This window comes from Lutjanus erythropterus, chromosome 11, assembly GCF_056507025.1.
Source record: "Lutjanus erythropterus isolate fLutEry1 chromosome 11, fLutEry1.hap2, whole genome shotgun sequence".
In the NCBI taxonomy this organism is placed as follows: Eukaryota; Metazoa; Chordata; class Actinopteri; order Lutjaniformes; family Lutjanidae; genus Lutjanus; species Lutjanus erythropterus.
Window position 1 is genome coordinate 10,350,094 of NC_139327.1, and position 24,907 is coordinate 10,375,000.

The 24,907-nt window shown below is 38.0% G+C and overlaps 1 protein-coding gene across 22 annotated transcripts in view; it reads right to left on the bottom strand.

Moving 5' to 3' along the window:
* The window catches only part of dlg2 (discs, large homolog 2 (Drosophila)), a 279,866-nt gene that overhangs the window by 212,292 nt on the left and 42,667 nt on the right, over positions 1–24,907 (bottom strand). For 20 of the 22 annotated variants that reach the window (XM_084730746.1, XM_084730741.1, XM_084730739.1 and 17 more), the window contains one exon: positions 19,592–19,660. In XM_084730746.1, coding sequence (XP_084586872.1) covers positions 19,592–19,660 — 69 coding nt within the window. Of the gene's footprint in view, positions 1–8,493; positions 8,584–8,768; positions 9,037–19,591; positions 19,661–24,907 lie in introns of those variants that run through there. The other 2 variants (XM_084730740.1, XM_084730723.1) reach the window with 2 other exon arrangements.

Below are 24,907 nucleotides of genomic sequence, written 5' to 3' on the forward strand. Positions count from 1 at the left end.
AATAAACTGCTATGTTATAACTGTAATATAACCCAAATATCACTCTCTCTAAAGCTACTAGACTCCTTTGACAAAATCAGTAATTTTACCTCGCAAAAAGTGGGAGTTGCTGGTCTCCTGCTACCTTGATTTATTAATTAGTTTGTGTTATTGTGTGACTGGTGTTTTAAAGGGTTAGTTCAGACCAGAAACTCCCCTGTTCTGCAAGTTTAAATCACTGTTTTTGGTAAAGGAGTCTGGTGGCTTTGGAAAAATCAATATTTGACTTATATGACAGCAGTTTCCAGTGGAAAAGTTTGTCTGGCAGCAAGGTAACCCCACTTCAAAATAATCTAAACTATCCCTTTATCCGGGTAACTGTAGCTGAGGTTTGTTTTTGTTGTTTGACCAACTCACATAAATGTATGTAAATAACCAGAGCTAAATAAATTTGCCAGCAACAGTCATTATAGTCAGCGAAATCAGCATTTGTTGGTGAGGGTGTGAGAATCCAGATGAGAGAGATGATCTAAAAACAGAAACAATGGCAGAGTATCAACACACTCATGTAGGAGTGGTTTCTTCCTGTGGTGTTTTTCTCCCCTCTATTTTCCTCTCCTGCTGAACTGTAGCACAGTACTCATCATGCCCCCGAAGCATTACATAACGTGGCTATGGAATGAAAACTGCATATCATTATGCTGTGCACATTCATTATGGAGAGCTGAATACTTAAGGTAGTAGAGCTGAATATAATATTCACAGTGTCATACGAGATCCCATGACATGAGCACTAAGAGAGGGCGCTTTTTAAGAGCTCTGTGTGACTGCTGTGGACTATATTCATAATGAATCAGGATACTTTCAGAGAGCAGAAGAAGTGGACATGCTACTGTAGATACAGAAGAGCTGATGGGTTTGTGACACTGTGACATCAATACAGTGTTTTACAAATCTTTTTCAACAGCGGTCTAGTCCCGTGACACCCCTAATCACTGAGGGGGAGTGTTTCAAAGACAAGAGGACATCTAATCTTAGCTTTAGCATTAAGTGTGGGCTGAAGTTAAACCTTATATAAAACATGCTAACAATGCTGTCATGTAGGCCTGCAGGTTCATTCCACACTACAGTATACAATATGTGGAATTTACAGTTTGGAGATGCTGCTTAAAAAATCTGTAAAGATTAGGTTAAGCTATCCGGGTACTTTGCTCCTGTGTTATGCCCCGCCCCTTTTTGGGGGAAAACAACCACTCTAATTTAACTGGTGGTCAATATAACTTCTGAGGTCTTTGTCAGTTTAAATGGATAAAATAAGAAAACCACATCAATGTTGAGATGAAAAATCATGCTATCTCTTTGCCAATCAACAGCCAGTGTCATTACATTGAAAAAATTACAGAAATTGGGGTTCCTGAGAAGAACCACTCCACCTGTTGGTCACGGGTGGTATATCTTGATATGTACAAGTACCTTATTGAGGTGATGTATTTGTGACATCTGTCACTTTTTGAGACACTATTTCACTTTTTTAGTCTGTTCACTGTGGCCTTATGGTAAACTAATTACACTGACAACACTGACATGCACATGAATGACACTAGTCTTCTCTATTTTTGGCGTTGGCATTTCAATAGTGCTTAAATGCGACGTGGTCGAGGAAAGTGATGCGTGGCTGCTCTGATCCACAGAGATAGAGCGCAAATAAGTCTCGGCCACACCAGAGGGGGAAACGGTTCACCATTCTCCATTGACTTATATTGAGGGAATGTGGCTTCTTGTCATTTCCATCCAGTAGCAAACAACAGAAAAAAGCCAGGGTTGCACCGACAGCGTTTTTTTTTATGCTTTTCTTCAGCTGGCAAACACAAAAAGTGAGCCTTACAGGCAATGTGACATGAAGCATCAACAGGCAGAATGAGAAAACTGTGGAATCCTGACACTCATTGTGCCTAAGTTACAGCTGCTCAGTGATGTTCATAGGCAGGTGAAATCCAAAAGGATGCGAAAAATCCACTATGATGTGTCCAGGGGAAACTGGACTACTTTTCCTCATAATGCTACAATGTGAACAGCAAATCCCTGTGGAAATCGTAGGAAAAACCCTGAAAGAAACAAGCTATTTTAATTGTGTTATTTGCCTAGTTTATGTCTACTTCTTTCATTTCAGTGTGAGAGCGTGGCTGTGTTTTGCTGTCAGTTTTACATCCCACCCCCTTCTCTCCTCTGTTGCTTCACAAACGCACATTCACATGGAGCGGACAGGCTCGACTTGACAACAACTTGTGACTCTTAAGTGCAATAAAAGCTTCCCAACAAGAGTAATTTATCAGTGTAATCTGTCTAAGACCAAAGAGATATGTCAACCCAAAACCAGTCGAGCCAAAGCCAGTCTGCTTGCCAGCTTCTCCCTCTCAAACAAAGTGTGTGGTGTCAGACTCAACTCTGCGCCGCAAGAGAGCAGAGAGGAGGACATTTTTAACAGTGTCTGTGTGTTCAGCTCTCAGTACTTCTGACTGAATCTCTAAAGTTTAGTTACTGCTGATGAAAACACATTTCCTTTCCGTTTTGCTGCCTCATAACAACAGATTTACTGTTGTGAAGAATTTGTGAAAAGTCCACTGTGTTAAAGCTAGTTGAGTCCCACCTTAACTATTTGACCTTTCTTAGGTTAGGTTAAATAATGATCTTAATCTATGTAACTTATGCTGAACAGTGGCTACTGTGGTAACAAGTGGTAATTAAAGAGTATCCGCACAGTGCATTTGCCTTCATTTCCCAAGATTCTCTTGAATTAGTTGCTTTAGTGTAACCAGAGCACAGATAAGTTTACTCGTTAAAAGGTGCTGGAAGTGATTCTGGAGACGGATAATTGATTGCTGAATCTCCTTCTCAGCTCCTAATATATTTATGTTTTGGGACTGAGACTCAACAACCAACTACCTTACCAACTTCTGAAAGGACAGTGTCTCCCATCACATTCTAGGTCTTCTAAAGCCTGAAAACAGAGCCAAGAGGAGAAGCCTAGTCTAGTTTTCTCTCAAAACTAGAAAAAAAAACAGAACTGCTTTAGAATCTACTCTTTCTATTAGAGAGGAAAATATTTATTTTTGATTTTGGGGTGAAATTTAAATTCATTTAAAGGTTATTATGGAACCTTTGGCCAATAAAAATAAAAATAAAATGCCCCCTGCCTACCAGACTAACAAAGACTGTACTAAATTCAGCAAAAGTGTATAGTCTTGCAACCCACCATGTTAGAGTGATGTACACACTGACACTCAGTATGGTAAAAGTTTCAGCTGATTTTAGCAGCCATGCTGGTTCACATTTACCATTTAGACTTCCAGCTCAATTCTTAACATCTGACTGAGTGGCACACTGGTGGAATATTTCTGACCAAAATACTTTCACAGCCAAAAACAGGCCATTTCAAGCCCATTTACACCCTACAGACTGCAGCTTCTAGGGAAACTCTGCTGATGTGTTGGAAAGAAATAACATTTTTGTCTTAATGATTTAAAGTAATTCAGATGCTCTCGTTTGCCAATTCTCCTCTTTTTTTTTTTCAAGGACACTAGTGCCATCAAACTGTGATACAGTAAATTGACACGTTGATTACAACCATTCAAATCTTCACAGTTCTCTTTGAGTGCATAGTAACGTTTAAATGCTGTACTTTCTCTACTGGCTTTTAACTGCAGCTGCCTGCAGGTCAGCACAGAGCTTCTCATCCAGCAAGTCACTCACAGCATGAATGTTTTTGGACATGTAAAAGTAACTGTGGCACATTAAAAAGAAATGCCTTCTAATCTGTTTGTGTCTATTAATCCCCAATGTCGTCTGTCTGAGGAACAAAGTTATCATAAAAGGAAGAGGAACGTCGTTATTTATTCTTGCTGTTTTAAAAACAGGTCCAACTCAAGATGAGTTTAATCCATCTCTTACATTTAATTGCATACTTTAAATCTCTTATTTTAGAAGCTGTAGCACGTTAACTTGATAAATTACTTAAAGGAGACATCTGTAATATATTTACAATAATAGATCATAAAATGGCTATAATGTGTCATCAATGATCAAGGAAACATTTAATTTGAAATTTCTATTTTGTACTGGAATAACTGTTTTTGTTTGCCTGTTTCACATTAATTAGAGTTCAAATTAATGCCGAATCTTCGTCTAATGAGTAAGTACCTGTTTATGAGTTGTCAGAAATCATTAATAATCTTATAGGAGGTGTAGATGTTTAGAACGGTTAAATTGCGCAAAATGTTAATGGAGTTTGGCAAGCAGTGAGACAGGCAGGCACTGAACTCAAACTCCAGAGTGTGAATTTTCAGAATAACAGGCTGAACATTGAGACTGACAGACAATCGACAGCTATAAACTGCTGATCAACTTACAGTGGAGGACTCGTCCTCGCTTGTTATTGACAATTTACAATGTTGCACATGCCTTAGACTCCTGCAATGTTCCTGCAGCCAGCCCAAGCTTCCCCAGGAAAAAAAATCTATTCTCTTAAGTACTCTGATTCTTTTTCTTCATAATTCCAGAATCATTTTTTTATATCTATAAATAAGTAGTGCTAGGTCCATTACCTCGATGTTAATTGAACTGAATTCCCATTGACGCGCTGACGGAAATTATCATCACAATTGAGGTATTACTATTTTTACCAGATCCATTTTGCTTCATATGCTTTGCATGAAACAACGTGTGTTCAGACTTTAAGGTATAAATTTCCTCGGCTCTGTGAAAACAATCTAACACTAACACTTCACTTCAAAAAGTACATGTATTTTGCAGCCAGGTTCAGTGTTTTGAAAAGAAAGCTTTCAAGTTCAGTTTCATATCTTATATGATTTTTTTAATTTCTTATGGCGCCAGCTTGATGAGCTGGAACAGCTAAAGTTTACTTCAAACTGTTTGATGCATTAAGTTTCTGCACTAGCTAAAGCATGAACTATCTCAGCTTTAAAAAGTGACATTATTAATTGACTGATGTATTAGCGTGCATCACAATTATTGTGGCTTTTCTATAGACACCCACACACACGAGCACACATGCAGCCATGACCTCTGCCATTTGATGAAACACACAACGGGGCAGATCTTTTCAGCCTTCTTACTGCACTGAGTGTAAATGGAATGATCACACGAATGTTTGTTAGTCCCCACAGATTCTGTTTTTGAAAAACAAAATCACAACCTCCATCAAGAAACTGCATCCAGTGTTACAACACTTTCTCCTGACAGAAGGCAGCCACTCTGTGTGAGGCACTCTGAGTGGAGGGCAGCTCACTGAGGCTGGTTTGGTAATGGCTTTCATGCAAAAGACAGCGTGAATATTTCACCACGGCTTTCAGGATATCAACATCCTAATTGACCAAAGCGGCTCTGCTCCTGCCACACGTGTTCAGAAACATGCAAGGAAGAGGGACATATACAGTATGCATCCATCTTTAACATTTCCAGCTAGAACAGCGGGCTAACTCTCTGATTGGATGTAGACCATGCCTATACTTAGGCTGCAAACCACTCAATGGAGATTTTCCGCATAAATGACGAAGAGAGCTCTGTCAGTTTCACTTAGACCGCTCCATGTAATACGTCAGTGTGACCTTAGTGTGATGTAAATAGTAGGCATGTTGGTATTAAGGAATAACCTGTTCAAGGTTGTGTTCCCTGTTGTTGACTCAACGCAGTCACCATGTCTTGTATATTGAAGACTTTGCTATTGTTACAGTTAGTGAATACCAGGCCTATTCAACTGGTGACCTGTGGGCTGAATCCAGCCCTGTAATGACCTCAATTCTGCCCTTTGATCATTTATAAATGTGGGGGAAAAAAGCATATCATTGTGATTTTATTTAAATAACCTGCTAACATCCTAAGGTTACAGGTGTTTAAGCATTTTATTAGTAGGTTAATGAGCCCATTCATGTGTTCTGTCTGTTGTTAAGCACAGAGACACTTGTTTGAGCAGAGGGAATTAAAAAGAGTCAAACTGAATGAAAAAAAGACGTTAAATGCAACAAGCTACCTCTGATCTACAAATAAAGGTGCATTATTTTTTCCTGCACTTTTTATGCATAATGTTTCTGCTCCAATTGCAAAAACTAATAAAGAAGAGGACCAAATTAAATTAATCTAATAATAAAATTTATCAGCTGCTTGTTCAGTGTGGTGCTGGTACAATGGCATGATTAGTGGTGCTGATGTGATTGGTTGCTCTCAAATCACCTACAAGGTTCTGCTGTGCGTTTATTAAATGGCAAAATGGTACAAATACAAAAATTAGTGTACATATGATTATACACGCAGAGTTTCATAGCAGTGTTTCTTAATACAGCAAATCACAACACAGGTTTTCCTAAAACAACCAATCACAGCACAGGTAGTTTTACACCAATCACAGTCCAGATGGTTTTACAACAACCAATCACAGCACAGGTGGTTTATGGAACAACCAATCACAGCACAGGTGGTTTATGGAACAACGAATCACCACACAGGTGGTTTTGGAACAAGTAGTCACAACACAGGTGGCTCTAACACAACCAATCACAGCACAGGTGGTTTATGAGACAACCAATCACAGCACAGGCGGTTTATGGAACAACCAATCACAGCACAGCACAGTGGGTTTTGGAACAAGTAGTCACAACACAAGTGGTTCTCTAACAGCAAATTACAAAACAGGTGTGTTTTAAAACAAGCAATCATAGCATAGGTGATTCTCAATCAACCAGTCACAAGAGGTGGTTTTAAAACAGCCAGTCACAGCACAGATGTTTTTTTAAAAACTACTAATCACAACACAGCTGTTTTTTACAACAACCAGTCACGCTGCAGGTGGTTTTAAAATGACCAATCATAGCACAGATGCACAGATGGTTTTTAAAGCAGCCAATAACATCACAGGTGTTTTAAAACAACCAATCACTACACAGGTGGTTCTCAAACAGTGAATCAAAACACAAGTGTATTTTAAGGCAACCAATCACAGCACCGGTGGTTAAGAAAATCAGCAGCTCATAAAACAGTAAAAACATCTGTATTATCTACAAAGAAGGAAGTATAATTACATAAGAGAAATTACTGCAACATTTTCCTATCCCATTTTCCTTTCCGATGCCTATCTTTATAATGCATTATTATCAATGCTATTATGCATTATAATGTAATTATATGTTACTCTTAGTGGCCATTGGGCTTTCAATGAAGTAATGGAATAAACCAATGAAATCACTCCAACCCTGGCTCTGGTGTTTCTCACTGAAGGAAAAAGAAATTGTTCAATCAGATCAGATGTGGCTGTAGCCTACATTTAAAAATGACATATAATCAACTCACATTACTTTTAGATATGTACTCCTATTCATATTTTCTTTTCATTTAACCATTCTTTAACAGTTAGGGGCAAATATAATCCTTGCAAAAAAGAATCACAATGAGTGACCAGCAATCATTTCAGTTGTATTTCATCTCTCATCAGCACTTTTGGGGAAAATGTTTAAGCTATGTAACAGTTTGTTTTATTTTAATATGAACATACAATTGAGTTTTCCACTAAAGAAAAGTTACAAAAATATTTGTGCATGCATGCCGTGAATAAAATTTTTTTTTAAAAATCGGAAATGGACGGGAAAATTGCAATCAGTGCATCTCTAGTCATTATAAAATATATTATGAGTGCTTTTAACTAAATTGTGTTACCAAAAATAAAATATTACATGTCATATCCTCAGGAACTAAAGTGATATATTCTTTTTCATATTAGTTATGAGCAGAAAGATACAGTGCTTAGCATAAAACTATACTTGTTGCCTTGAGTTACACGAGGCTCTTTGAGGAGGATTCCCCTCTCCACTGATGCAATGGTCATTTAGACAGTGAAATGCCTCAGGGATAAGAGTTCAAAAGTACATTGCTTTGACATTTTCTAAAATAAAATACTGCAGCTTGCATAAGAATTTGTGTACCGTAATGATGCAATAATATTTTGCCTGCAACCTGAGCCAAGTGAACTCCACAGCGCCGAGAAGTGCTCGTGTGCTGTGTGAGCAGAGGGCTGCAGCAGAGCCACGAGCCGGCTGACAGAAGTTCAACCCAACTTCTGCTGCCAGATCTCAACGGACAGGCAGGCAGCCGGCCTCTCTCTGGTTTGCTGACTGACACACATGCTGTAGTTAGAGGGAAGAAGTGAATCATTCCCTCACACACATACACACACACACACACTCAGACTGAATATGACAACTCACCCTGTCAAGACATGATAACCCACAGTTAATATGTGCTGAGAGCAACAGTGAAGAACAATCTATTCAGATCTTTGCTTGAAATGAGGTGATGAAGACAAAAAAACATCTGCACATGCAAACATTCGGAACACCAACACACAGAGCTTCTCTTCTCCTGTTTCACTGCATGCCTCAGTCTCCCACAATGCTCATCCACTCTCTGTCTGCTCTCCAGTGAATCATTCATTCGTGCTGTGTCTCTTACCTTAGTGGTGACGATGCAAAGACAATCCATGCTGGCCAGAGAAAAAAGCTGCTCAACCTATGCTCAGATTCATCACCACTAATATCACCACTGGAGGAAGATGGAGAGAAAAAGATACCAGTGTGAAGAAGAAGCGAGGAGGAAAGATCAAAACAGGTAGGGGTTTCTGAAGAAGAAGTAGAATAAGGAGAAGAAGAAGAAGAAGAAGAAGAAGAAGAAGAAGAGGGGGAGGAGAAAAGGAACACACGCGCGCGCACACTCTCACACACACTCACACACGCTGGTGAGGGAGAGAAGCCACGGCGGACAGACGTTACTGCATGTGGGCCCCTTCTGAGGATTGGGATGCCTCCTCCACAGCGCTGAAGGCAATCAGGATTCCTAACGCCATCTCAGAGCCGAGCGTGCGTCATCGGCCCAAACGCGCACACACACATGCATAAACACACACACTACAAAAATGCTCAGCAGCTGGCCTGGCCTCCTCCAACAAGCCGAAATCATTCCTTAGCTTCTCTCCCTCTCATTCATCCTCTGCTTCTTGTTTTCAGTTCATCCTCTCCTCCTCTCTCTCTCTCTCTCCTGTCTCCGGGCGAGCGACTGAGCGGCGTTGTGGGGTGAGAGAGCGAGCGAGGGAAGAGAGTGAAGGACGCGAGCGTCAGCTCAGCGGAATGAATTGGATTCCCATGCTCTGTGTCTCACTGGCTATTAGCTGCTGTGGCAGACTCCTGGAACTTAATAATAACATACTGGCTTTAATTTCATCTGCAGAGCAGCGGCAGCACTGTCTTCACTGACTGTGTCACACACTTTTTACTCTGTGTGTGTGTCCGTGTGTGTGTGTTAGGGATGTTCCTCGCAACTAATTTTAGCATCCAATAAATGGAAATTTTAATGCAGACTAGTAAGAATACACTCAGAAAACCAATAAAATCGAGCACAGTTGGTTAATTGATGAGGTTAAACGTCTGAAAAAATTCTGCATGCACATCGTGCATTATAACCACTGCACATTATCCTGAAAAACTTAACAACTCTAGACCTGCAACTAATGATTATTTTCATGGTTGATTAATTTGTTGATTATTTTGTCAATTAATCAATAAATGAATCCTGTCACAATCTCATCACAGAAGAATCAGAAACCAGAAAGAAAACAAAAAAGCTATTCATATTTAAGCTAGATTCTGAGAATTTTGTCTTTCTGTCTTAAAAAATGGTTAATTGATTATCAAGATAGTAGCAGAATATTAAATAGGAATTAATTCAATAATTGACTAATAATCGATTATCTGATTAATCGTTGCAGCTCTAAACAACTCAGTAACTATGTTATCTTTTCAGAGCAAGCAGGATCACTGTGTCTGCAGGTAAAAACATAGAAAACATATTCCAAAGTGTGGCTAACATTAGCAGTGCTAACATCAGCACCGTGCTCTCCTTGCAGGTTAACGTCCACGTCTGTGCTGAATGTAGTTAAGCATTACTCTGGTTGAGTGGCCAGTTTATTCTGACACAGCCTACATCCCACCTTTTTACATTTTCTAGATCAAAATACTGCAAAACTTCACTTCAGCCAGACATCATCTGTCCCTAATCTCTGCTTTCCACCTTGCTAGTTAACAACAATCAGCTGCACAGTGGGGGGGGGGGGGGGGGGCTGCTATCTGTTGGTGGCAGGTGGTTGCGTAACATCTTGGAGGCAGCAGTTATCCAATGCTGTACATTAAGAAAATATTAGTTATATAAGTTATATAGTTATAAAATAGCACCTAATACAACCAATATTAAGCCAACCATGTGTAAACATTTAGTCCAGTGGTTTTCAAACTTTCTCTGCCCAAGGCACACCAAACCCCAAGCCAAAATATCAAGGTAATACCTGTTTTCATATTCACACAAAATAACACATTATCATTCCTTTCACTCTTTAACTATTTTTTTTTATTAACTAATTCAAGAATTCAGTTCAAACTTTACATAAAATATATAAAAGCAACAACACATCCACTCAAACCAGACAGGTCACAACATGTAAAAAACTTAGGTAATACAACCGAAAAGAGGGAGAGGGATTTGAGCCAACAGCCGCAAATATTCAGTGTCAAAATAACAATTCAGCTTAAGGTTTTCCAATAAACAAGCAATAACTTGAAACACGGAGGAATTCCACAGTAAATAAAACAAACGACTTTCATCACATTTACACTGGACAACCTTTTAGCTGATTTGATTCCAAATAAAAAGCCAATATTGCCCGAGCTGTCTCACTCTGTGAGAGGCTCTTTATAACATCGCTGCATCATCACACTCCTCTTATCATAATGTTGATGTTCCAAAGACACACAAAGAATGCAATGTACTGCTGATGATAGCAGGAATGATAGAATGAAACAAAAACCACTGACAGCTACTTATGTAACAGTGACAGGACGTGATTGTTTTGGGGGATTTTGCCATTGAAGTGACAACCAAACTAATTCAGAACTCATGATAACTTAAATAGAGATGCCAATCAAATGGATCAAACAGCTCACTGGACATATCTTTAAGCGAATGTATCTAATCTATTAATGAACATCCAAGCATGTTACATTTTCCAAAAAAAACTAATAATTTACTTTGACAACGAGTTTTTGGCCGGAGGTGCAACACTTGAAAATGCAACTCAACCAAAACTATGTCACCTCACTGCTGTGAAACGCTGGCGGCAAGCTCCGTCAGCGGCACCCACAACCACAGTTTGAACTACTTGTCTCCAGATGTGTGCTGTCATCACAAAGTGACAGAACCACTTCTATGTCAACAAGACTTGCAAACCGCACACTTTCATCCACAAATATTTAATGAGACGCCTGAATACGACAGCAAAACACCACAAGGAATCGGTGGCAGAGGTTTCCAAAAAACAAATGCAGCTCAGTCTTGACTAATGCTCACAGACAAACGGTAAGAATGAATTACAGTAGTCTAGGAACGATTACGTAAAAGCATGAAAAATTCTCTGTGTTGTTAAAAGGCAAAACAGATCTAATCTTTGCAGAGTTCCTAAATGGATAAAAATACATCTCATGCAGCCTCACAATGTTAAATGCAAGGATTAAACATAAAACAAAGCTCTGCTGCAATAAGTTTTACTCATGGATTGAAAAAGAAAGGTGAATGTTCCAGAGGTGGTTAAACATCAGGGATGAGAATATTCTTTAAATTCAGTGACATGACCTTGTTGACATGTTTGATATAGGAATCTCATTTTTACCTACTGCCCATCAGTAACACTGGCTGAGATAACAACAACTGCTGGTAATAAAACCAGGCTTTTATTACTAGCTGTTTAGACTAGTGCAATTCCCTTTTTACTGGTTTAGCCAAAAAGTCGATAAGAAAACTACAGCTAGTTCAAAATGCTGCTGCCAGAATTTTAACCAAAACCAAGAAAATGGCTCACATGACCCCACTGCTTAAGACAATACAATGGCTACCTGCTTCTTTTCTGTTCTTTTACTTATTTATAAAGCTTTAAATGACTTTGCTCCTCAATACATCAGGGATCTTCTTTCACTTTATGTTCCAGCCAGATCACTGAGGCCTTCCACCACTTTTTCTAAAAATGTTCCTTATGTGTCCCATGGCCTTCTGTTTTTATGCCTCTAAACTATGGAAGTCTTTGGACATTAGATCAGCAAGCTCTCTATAAAGACCTATCTTTTTAATTTGGCTTTTAATTGTTAATTGGGTGTAATGTTATAAGCTTGTTCTTCTAAGCTCCAATCATTTGTTTTTTTATTAGTCTATTTCTTGTTGTAATTTTAGGCCTGCAATTTTTTTTTATGCATTTGTGTTTTTATTATTCTTGGCTTGTTTTTATTTGTTTCCTGTCCTGTGAGTTGAGTTACTGAACTTTAATTAGCCAAAGGACAAAATAATATTGACACCCATATAACTAACTAGATGGTATGATTTGGTATATGTGGAGATACAGTTTAGTATCAGCTGGCATATACAAACAACAAACTAAGGCCAAACTTTGGTTGCTCCTATTACTGTGCAACAATCTTACATTCTTATTTGTCCACAGAGTTTGTTTATCTCGGGTCATTTCACACAGCTCTACCTAAATTTAACCACAGTCCGGGTCTGATGAGCCAGAACAAAGTACCTGTGTGGGTCTGCAAACATCCAAACTTTTATATTGACTTAATTTATCTGAACAGGCTTTATTTGTCAATTTGTTTCTACACTGATAACAAAACCTACAGATTTTCACTTAATAAAATAAAGGATTAATTAAAAGTTTCACTGATTCACTCTTAGTCATAGTAACTTAGTAAGTTTTTTAATGAAGTTTTTGGTATAGTGTAGTAGTTTACTGTAAGATGTCTTATCTAGATGTATGCAAAGTTTTTAGTAGTGTTTTGGTATAGTATAGTCTCAGGTTCACCTAACTTCATGAACATGAAATAAGGAAACAATAAACTGAATGATCGTCCAGCCTTCTCAATTTTAACATAATTATTGATTTTTATTGATTTAGAATAATAAATAAATAAATATAGAAGGTACAGAAATCTATATCCTTGGAGGAACTTATGTAAGTCGAAATTTAGAGATGTACTAATTTCAATTTTCTTGGCTGATTCCGATCTGTTTTTTTTTTTGTTTGTTTGTTTTGTTTTGTTTTGTTTTAATGGGTCTGACCTGCTGATTCTGATTTTGATTCCTATTTTCAGTCTTTCTAAGAACTATAATTGACAGAATACACATTTTTACAATTTTTCTTGTAGAAGTTAATAATAATAAAACACAGACTATTAAATAACTTTCACATTTGCTCCAAAAGTGCTCCAGGTTACATCCAGGTCTTAATATATTATTATATTGAGATTATGTACTCACAAGATCACGCAGGATCTCGTGGAATGTGATTTCACATAATTTCATGTGGAAGCAGATTTAAACAAACTGGAGACAGGTGCTGCGCAACACTTTGCTGTAGTAAAACTTTGCAGTAAGAAAAACAGAAGCAGAAGTTAAGCGAGTCCAGATGAGAAAATGTTTGAGGAGACACGTCACCACAGGTTGCTGATTCTTCAGCCACAACAGGAGGTGAGATTTTAACTGTCTGTTACTGTTTACTGTTGGTCGTTGACACCATCAACTCCTCAGCTAATTTACACTTGATGTTGCCTGTTCATAGTTCAGAGCCTGCAAGGCCTGCTTGCTAAAATGACTGATTTTAAAAAATGTGTGTTGCTTGCTTGAGTTTTAAACAGATGACAAGTATCATCACATGTATCAAGCACTGGACCCAAAAGTCTCTTGTATCAAAAAACACCTTAAGTCTCTTTTGCTATCTAACTTTAGAATACTTTATCAAAGTAATTCATTTAAATGCTGCTGAACACGATAAACATAATAGCAGAATAGCAATACACTGCATAACCTTCATGTTATTGAGGTTTGTGTGGTCTGGTGGAGGGGATTTTGTGATATGGTTTGTTTGTCCTGTAGGAGTGAATTGTTGTCAGAACCAGTTTATGCAATTCCAATACTGTTTATGGGAATAATAACATATTTAAAGTAAAAATAACATTTCAAATGTATTAAATGCATCCCTCTTTTAAGACAATTAAAAGACTTTTTACCATCTTCTTCATATGCAGGATGCATCTGCAAGTACAGTATTCTACAATATGAGACTTTATTATAGTACTGAAGTATATAAAGAAGATAATACAGCCCTATATCAAGTCCAGTCACTTCAAATTTTATTTGTATAGCCCAAAATCAGAATGTGCCTCAGAGTGCAACATCCCCTGCCCTGTAGACCCTCAAAAGAGACAGGAAAAACTCCCCAAAAAACCTTTTAACAGGAAAAAACATGGAAGAAACCTCAAGAAGAGCCACAGGATGGACAGGCGTGCAAGACATATTGCAAGTACAAAGAACAGTGAACAGAACAACACAAGAAATGCAATATTTAAGAGAGAGTTTGTAATACATACGTACATAAATGTGTTTTGAGAAGCTCTAGCTCAGTCTCTTAGAGGTTTATATTAAGAATCAATAACCTGCCACGGCAGCCAGTAAGATCCCTACTCCCAGGTAAACTCAGCCACTGCGATGTTCAAAGCTCCCCCCTCCTGAGACTGTAAGCCTCTGAACTACAGCACATCTCCCCACCTAAACTATCCCGGTACCTGTTTGCGGGAGCCATCCTGGTGAAGAGGTACGTTGCAGAATTTCACCTTGATTACTGCTTTCATTTGTGGACGAAGCAGCAGCCCTCCGCTCCCAGTGTCTCGTATGTTCTTACTGGACAGCTCAGTCTCTCTCTGCCAGAGCAGTAGGGCTAATCTTTTCAGGTGATGCGGCTCAGGCAGCTTCAACTTATTGCATTAGAGAGGAGGAATGCTTTGTTAGGGCTGCAGCTCATACATACAGACTAGGTGTGACAAACCTTGGTCAGTCTATGTATATGAACACAACTGTGCTGGCAAACAGCCAATTAGACGGATTTACTCAAAAGCCTGCTATACTGTTTGACCTTGGCCTGGCCTGTAGCTGACCCCAACACATGCTATGAGTCATTTTCTGACATGGAGACTGAAAATCATCATGTCTGCTCTCAGATTTAGTTTAGTTTTACTTCAGTCAAACTAAATGAAAATGAAACAGGCTTCATTACATATTGATTGATTGACACTGATGACACCGTTTTTAATTCAGGAAGCATGCTTGGCAGGGAAACCAGTGACACTGTCTTTCGTAGGGCCAGGTATCGTTCAAAATTTATAGAATACATTTCTACAAAGAGAACATTATATTACTTGTTAAAGTACAAATGTTTGTTTTACTAAGCACACTATACAAGTGTCGGGCCTGACAATCTGACAATCATCGACCACTGAGCCCTCTGACATCGCAATATAATTCACTGATGGTTCAAAAGCCAGCTAGGGTCAGGAGGGACAGGGTCTGAAATTAAGACCCGGCAAAAACCAGATGTGGGTACATTTTCCATTTGCAGAGTAAAATCTTGTCACTGAAAATGTAATCCAAGCTTTACAAATACAAATTCAATACGAGTAAATTATCAAAAAATCTATCACTTTAAAAGTAATGAATAAGGAGCGTCAGTCAGACTGCAACAATGAAAGATGGGTTTATAATTCTAATTATATTAGACTATGGCTCCTTTATTTAAGGAAAAGCTTGTATAAGAAATATTTACTGTGCAGTGGAAGCATGTTTTAAGCAAAAAAAAAAAAAAATTGAAAACTACTATCATTTCTCAGATTTATTACTGAAACTGTGGACATCACCCAACCATTCTGCACACTGCACTCCACCTGGATAACTGAACAAAACTGAAGAAAGTAATGGAATCACTGTACCATATTAAACTATATGCAAATATAAATAACTGTCAAAAGGAACATTAAGAACAAACAGTAGTCTACCTAATCCAAACAAGAAGAAGGGAATGACTGTGGGTGACATCTATGGTACTGGGAAATAGTGGCAGAGTGAGACGTCTTACTTTCTCTGTGCTAAAAAGCAGCTAGAAACACTCTGCAGGGATCATTGCACACCACCTTCCCAACATCAAGACTTTCAACCTGAATGGACGGGATAATAACACATGGAGAAGACGACCTCTTGGTGTATTTATCAGTGCATATCAGACAAAATAGACATAACAAGACGAAAAAAATAGCAAGACAAAAAAATGACGTAAAAGTCCTAACAAGACAACAAAACGTAACAAGACTAAAACCCCTTACAAGACTACAAGCAATGTAACAAAACAAAAAAGATGTAACAAGACAAAAAAAAGACATAAAAGAAATTATAAGAAAAAAAGATGTAACAAGACCAAAAATTACATAAAAGATGCAACAACACCAAAAAGGCATGACAAGATGTAACAAACAAACTGATACTTTGGGCAGATTTCAGAGCCTCTACTTTGTCACTTTTACTGCAGTTAGGGAGTTGAATCAGTACCTCTACTTTTACCAAAGTCTGTTTTACCCAAGTACATGGAAGCAACTCATTCGCTGCCAGGAACCAAAGTTTGGTATCCAGCCCAGTTCTTTTGCTTTAAATATTATGTTATTTACTTAGATGAAAAAATGTAACATATAGTCATCTTTTCTACAGACACATTTGTCACATTTTGATCTTCGTAACAGCATGCAGAAACCAAAACCAAAACATATAGCAGCAGGTACTTCAACATACCTATAGCATTTGTTGAACTCATATAATTGCTAACTTAACTGCCCCTTTTCAGCCCCTTAGTGTTTCCAAGTGATATTACTGTTGGGAGTTCCCAATTACCTTACATAACCTAACCCTAAACCAGGAAGAACACCGCTACAGTATTTGAGGGGGGAACACACTTCAAGACAATCACATCATATCATCAATCAGAGCCTCCCTCTGTAAAGAAATTATCAGCACCACTTTGGAAATAACAGAGAAGGAAGAAGCATGTTCACTAAAGAGGTGCAAAGACATGGTCACAATTTTATATTAGATTTGGAACAGGGAAAAGTGATTGCAATGATTGAGAAGTGCACTGCGTAGTAACAACAGTTTGAGTAAGTTATTGCTTCGCACCAACAGGGGTTAGCGTCAGGGTGTAGGTGGGTGGAACACAAAGAGAAACAGCGGGGATTTGTTCATTAATGCAGTCTAGTCTAGAGACATTTTGCTGGTAAAAATTGTGCCCTGTGGCAGACAGATCTGCATGGTGAAAATCGAGGCTTATAAGGAACCAATCTAGACGCAGATGGTGACATTATTGTACAGCCAATAAACTGTGCAATCAATATTTATTTCACATTAAAAAGTTAAAGCAAAAATGTTTACTAATTACATTTAATACTCACTACAGTTTCTGCTATGAATACAAAGTGATGGTTTTATAATTATCTATAATTTCATAATTATATATATAAGACATTACTGCCTCATTTTTTTAGAATGGGAGAGAAACAGAAATGGCACATCAAGAAGAATCACAAATAGAAACTGTACTCTAGAACAGATTTTGGATGATATCAATTCATGTAAGATTCCCAATATCAGCAAACCTAATCTGCACAGAAAATATTAATTTTTCGTATCATATAAAGGAGCTTTGCAGTTCCTAATCACTTCATATTTGCTACTGACAACCAAATTGGAACAAAGATTAAATTATTATCTTTAACAAGACTGGTCACAAACACTTAAAGAAACTGAAAAAGTAAAGCTGACGTCCCATCAGGATGGTGATATTATTGGCACTGCAGTCTTTATTCTGGATCCAAGCCCTTGAACTACAGACCCCTCTTTGTTTGAACATACTTTCATTGTTCATTGATGTTGAACTGTGAAACTACACATGGCTGTTTACATGGCAACAGCAACAGTAGTGGACAGTAACAAAGTACATTTATTTGAGTATCTGTACTTTACTTAAGTATTTTTTTTGGAAACTTATGACTTTCACTCTACTACATTTTAAACACAAATATTGTTCTTTTGACTAAAATGCAATTGGCCACACGCTGTGTTCCTCACAGAAGGAAACCAGTCACTGTACCCGCTCTCAACTGGGACTGATGTAAAACAGAAATACATCATCCAAGCGCGCTCTGTAACAATATACTGTATATACTGCCCCTGAAGCCAGAAAGAAATCTCAGTTATTTGACAGACTTCAAGAACGCTTTACAGTTGGCTTCAGTCTAATTTTATGTGGCGATGTTAATACAGCTACATCAGAAAATGTGTTTCTATAGGCTTTGTGTAGCAGAGTGGTTCTACAAGCAGGTCAGTGCATCATTAGATGGTTTCAAAGAGTTACAAGCTTCTGTAAATGCATCATGAAAACAATACAGCATGTATTGATATTAGAAAATGTACTTTGTAATTTGTTCTTTTAAATACTTTAAAAGCAAGTACTCTAATACTTTGACTTGAGTAAAACTTTGACTGAGCAACTTCCACTTGTAGATAAGTAATATTTGAAGGACAGTATCTATACTTTGACTCAAGTACTGTGGTTGAGTACTTTGTCCACCCCTGAACAGTGGCACATGCAGATCCTGTGACTGCAGATCCTTCATATATGGCTACATTTCTATTTTAATCCATTTTTTTGACTTTATTGCTGAAATACATGTATATGTATATGTATACTGTATGTAACCTATGACGGACATTCACTCGTAAGCATTGGAAAGTAACACATGGGGTTTGGATTAAAGGGCCAGAAGACAACACCAGGAGGTGAGGAGGAGAGCAGGGCTGAGAGCCATGTTAACCCTGCTTGACCTTCAGCTGCTCCTGACTAATGTCTGGTGAGGAAAATGAAACCGATCAAATCGGACTCCGGCTGACCAAGCAATGAGAAACCAGAGACTGTCCACATTATGCTGACCCCACACTACAGGAATATCAGACCCATATTCCTCAGATTCAGCCCTCCGGAGTATCGGAGTATCATATATACATATATATATACATATAAATATATACATATATATACATATATACATATATATATATATATACATATATATATATATATGTATATATATATATATATATATATATATATATATATATATATACATATATATATACATAAATAACTATATATTGATTTATTTTAATTTGTTACATTTTATCCTATTTGAGTCTATTTATTGATCTATATATGTTATGTATGTGTGTGTGAAGGGACCAACTTTCTTTTCATTGTGCAACCCTGTGTTATATGTTCATAATAAATGGCCCTGACACCTTGATACAAATTGCTTCTTAATGAATTAAGTGTTACATTGCTGGAAAAAGAGTCCAGTGTTGTACCATGCCATGAGTGATAATCAGATGAAATCAATTAGATCACAGAATAGAAACTGGTCACAAAAACACAATAGGTGACTTAGGGTGATCCCACCAAACCAAAGCAGAACACACACACACACACACACACACACACACATACACACACACACACACACACACACACACACATACACACACACACACACACACTGTATCCACAAAGGGCGTTTGGCTTCCAAAGATAACTCACCACTGAGGTCTTGGTGCTGCTCTCTCCCTGCTCCGTCCCGCTGGGTTCTGAGCTGCTCTGCTCCCTCTGCTGGGAACAACAAACAGCTGCATAAGGAACTCCTCACAACCACACAAACTACACACACACACTGACCTGAAGGTACCTGTAGACATAACCAATACATTCTGCTTTTGAGGTGATGAATATTTTATAGCCTGAATCTATTGTGGAAAGACCTAATACACATACACTACATTAGGGAACTTAACTCTGGGTTGGGACAGTCAGCACTGAAATTCTTAGAAAAAATATGGCATAAAAAATTGAATAAAACTTGAAATTGACTCTGCAATGATGACAGTTAACCATCCAATTAAAATGTAAATGATGTGACATCATTTATTTTAAATGCACAATAGTCAGAGGAGGCAGTTGTAAGGGTTATGCAAGAATTGGCACTGACAGATAGCTGGAGTCATCGTCAGCTGGTCAGTCTGTCTGCTGCTTTGGTAAGTCTTTAATTAGGAGCTGAGATAGCGTAAGCCTATATGTGCCCGCGGCAACCAAAAATAAATCCCTGGCACACTAAGACGTACTACAAACCCTCAGTGCACGCAGGCTGGTGTTATCCCTCCCTCTGTTTATATCAGCAACTTAAAATACAACTTCCTCATTGTTTTATTCAATTTAACACATGAAGAGATACAAACTGGGCCCCTGCGGCACGCTGGGGGTGAAACAGTGACAGTGACATCCATCTTTTTTATACTGTATGATAGAGATGTTAATTGTTACACATTAATCAATTAAGAATTTAACTGATTAAATGTTTTTTTTTTTGTAACCAATCATGTTTTGTGTACCATTTCTCATCAGCTCACAGGTCACACTCAGTTTGGTCTTGTTGGTCTGACAACTTTGTCTTCTTTGGTGATGTCATGGCTTGAATTAGGGCACAGCAGCCGTTTCTAACAAGAGCCTTATTGTCTGATTACTCTGCTAGTTTAGATTATTTGTGCTTCATGAATGAATGTATCACATTTAGGGTTGCACCTAACGATTAATCTACTGATTATTTCTTCAATTAATGACTCAATGTATTGATTAATTTAGTGACTTTTTTTAAATAATTATTTATATAACAATTAATTTACCTAAAATACATATGAAAATCTTATCTCATTAATATCTTAATATTTTATTCAATCATAATCCCGAAAAACAGACACGTTAGAATAATGACAACAGTGTATAATTCCCAATTTCTTAGACTCTCAGATGCCTAATCAGAAAAATACTGGACCTCAAATTCAAAAGGACCTGTGATGCACATTAATTTAATCACTAATCACTGTCAACCAGAAAGTACAAAACGGCCAAATAACACCATTGGATGGTGCATGGTGTAAAGTTAATAGTTAGCAGCAATGCAGACATCACACATGGAGGTGATGAAGAGACTTCTAGAAAATTGATTGGAAGTGACGTCCACTAACAGAAACATGTTCCACGTGTTGATAATCCTCATATATCGTGTTTGGGTGCTGACAGAAAGTAAACAGCATGATGCTGCTGCAGCTGCAGGAGGACAGCTCGCTTGGTCCTTCACTTCCAGCGCAGTGGAGCTGTTGTCCCACTGTGATAAGTCATGTCCAGTCTGTGGAGCTAAAAAGAGCCAAACTGTTGCATCTCTCTCTAAAATACGACCACACTTTAGATTGTCGCGATGAGGGGAGGGGAAGGCAGTGTCCCTTATGTGTCGTTTTCAGCAATTTTATTTTATTTTTCTAACACGCACATTGTGTTTACAAGGAAAAACTCCCTTTTCCCTTTATACAAACTTTAAATAAAAGTTAAACTCAGAATAAGATGTGCATTTTGTATCTGATTAACTCTTAATGAATAACCTATTATTGTTAATGAGGTTATTGGTTCAGGAAAATGTACAAAATTTGCGACCTTAGTATAAAATATATGTTTTGTGGTGGTTAATCTTTCCTAACATACCTAATGCTGTTGCATGGATTATTGATAAGCATTTGAAACACTGATCAGATCTGCTGGAAAGTGAAATCAGCCAGACTGAACTGGTAGAGTATTAACATTATCTAAAATGACAATTAAATGCAAAACACCTCATGAATTCAGAAAAAAAAAACTTGCATTTATTCACTCATTCATTCATTTTATGGGGGAATTTTATGCAGGGACCTAATTCATTCAGCCACAAGTGGCCATTAGTAGATGTTATAATGTTCACAAATATTCACCACAGATCACGCAGTGAAGTGCAGCAGAGAGGCACTCTTCTATATGACACTGGTAAAAAATCTGCTTAATGAACTAAATGTCTTGCTAATGTGGACATTTTCATAATGCATTAAATACTGAGGTGTTTTAAATTTAACATAATGCAAAAGTACAATTATGCTTAAACTCAGCAGCAGACATTACAGAATGAGACAACATTTTATTCAGAATATGTTTTTCATAAAGCAGCTAGTTAGTTATGCTGTTTAACAGATGAATTAAGTGAACAAGTCATTAACTCTTAGATCGCCTGCTGTTTCATTACATTATTCAAACAAGACACGAAGGACCAAAAACTGTGATACGTTTGTCATGTCATGATATATGTTAGTATATGTTTAGAAAATGGTAAATTATATTGCAATTATTTTGACAGATATTATGATTGCGATACAAGTCAATTTTTGCATTTCAGTTTCACTGAAAAAATATAAAAATGATGTTGTTGCTGACATCTGTACAAAACAAGCAAGCTTCTTCTGTCTGGAGAATATGATTTGTGGGTCAGGGCATCTCCATGGCACCACAATTTTTCATTTATTTTACCTTTATCAAAAAGTTGCTGTTTCTGTCATTTGGATGATGTGCTTGGCCACATTGTGATTGCAACAATATTTCGAGTAATTGTTCAGCCCTACCCTCCACCAAAGGGGTTGTGTTTTCGGTGTTGCCTGTTTGTCTGATTGTCAGCAGGATTACGGAAAACTACTAATACTACTGGCCCGAAAGTTGACGTAAGAGCGTAACATAGGCTAAGCAAGAACTCATAGAGCGGATCTAAATCACAGGGCGGATACACAACTTATTTTTCACTTTTGTTAACATTGCGAAAAAGAGCATTGAGCCACTAATGGCAGTCTGTATTTGTGTAACTGTACATATTTCCTAATAAATTACTGCACATCTTAATAAAAGCGATTAAGCTTGATGTTGATCAGAGGTAGGGCTGGGCTTTTTGCAGCCATTTTGCACAGGCCTAATCAGAAGCTGCTATGTATATTATAAACCTATTTACAGAACAACCTCAGAGGTGAGCTTCAGATCAACGCTTTTGATCACAAGACTAAGAAAACTATTACAGAACAAGTTTTTTTTTTTTATAAACTTAAATGAATAAACTTTGATGAATCAATGAACACAACACATATGAAAGGCCTATTACTATCTGATGAGGAGTTTCCTTCATCATGAGTATGCATGTTGGTGCATTTTACTCTTATAAAAGCATTATTCCTACTGGATGCTTGTCTCAATGGAGTACTCACTCAACCCTCTTATTCTTGTCCTGTTGAAGCCTGGTCCATTCCAAGTATGGATACGTATACTGATACATATAATTTAGTTGGTTGAACAGACACAGATACAGATAATGGTCTACTACTACTACTTGTTTGGACCTTTCACACACAAACTGTGTACAAAAGCTATTAATTACTTATTGACATATTTGAATAACCCCTATAGACCATGTTAATTCATTGGATGGGACCATCTGCCATGTCATTATTTAACAAGACATTTGCCTAATCTTCAGAGGGCTGATTGTGGCAACAGAAAAGGGGATATAACAGCAGTGTGCTGATGACCTCATGTGGGGTCATCAGCCTCAGAGGACTCTTGTAATCCCCTTCACTTATCCCTATCATGGTGCCACTGGGTGACCTCAGCGCAGTGGTTCAGCATCTCCTGCTGTTACACAAAGGCTGCTCTGAAAACTACAAAAAACTTCTAAGCAGGATATATCCGGAAACGTATATTTATGTCCCTTACAACTAATTCTTACTTTTACTGCAGAAAAACTGCAGGTATGACGCACAAGGTTTGACTAGACAAATAGGATTACTGATGGATTATTACCAAACTGGTTTACCCGTTCCAAGTCAAACATGCTATTAGTAACACGCTAGGTGTGCACAGATCTATATCTGTCTGTATTTACACACTGGCTGAAGTTCTCCGCCAGCCACCAGCCAAGCTCTTAGAGCCCACTCTTAAGAGCCAAAGGTCATCTACATTGGGAATCAAACACAGGATCTCTCATAGCACACGCAGCTATAGTACCCATTCAGCTAAATGGGCAGGCCCCCTAATGAGCAGTCAAACAGTTGTTTCATGTGTTACATACGACCCACGCTACTAGAAGTGCATCCACATGAGTGAGGCTCAGCTGGGGGGACTTCTGCGACCAGAAGAGACAGCACTGGAGAGATCCCACCGCTGCCACCAATGTAACGTCCAAGTGTGGTTAGAGCCCGCTTCAAGGGTCGGATCAAACTGGGGATCTCTCTTAGCAGCTACAGCATCCATTCAGCTAAAGGGTCAGGCCCCCCCGGCGAGCAGTCATGCCGCTGTTGTCCTGTGTTACAATATTATGGCCTATTTCAACCTTATGTGAAAACCTCAAGAGGGGCTGCATCTGATGATTATTTTCATCACTGATTCATCTGCCAATTATTTTCTTGATTAATTGATTAATTGTTTGGTCTATAAAATATCAGAAAATTGTGAAAAATGTTGATCAGTGTTCCCAAAAGCCCAAGATGACGTCCTCAAATGTCTCATTTTGCCCACAACCCAAAAATATTCAGTCTACTGTCATAAAGGAATAAAGAAAATAGAAAATATTCACATTTAAGGAGCTGGAATCAGAGTTTTGACCCTTCTTCTTAAGAAATTGCTCAAACCAATTAATGGTTATCAAAATAATTAGTGATTAATTTAATAATCAACTAATAATCGATTAATAATTGCAGCTCTAGTATTATCTACATTTCAACTGACGTGTTTCTCTTTCTACTGCTGCTCCACTGTATGGGTTCATTGGCACATTCATACACAGGGTCACTTTAACCAGGGTCTGTAACAACAGCAACATTCAGTTCAGTGATGTGACGAAAAACACACAGGATAAAGTACTGGAAACATACTCGGATGGCTGTCATATTAAGGATGCTTCACACATTCATTGATGGAGGTTTTGAAGAGGCTATCTCTTGAGGAGATCACACAGAAGGCAGTACTGTA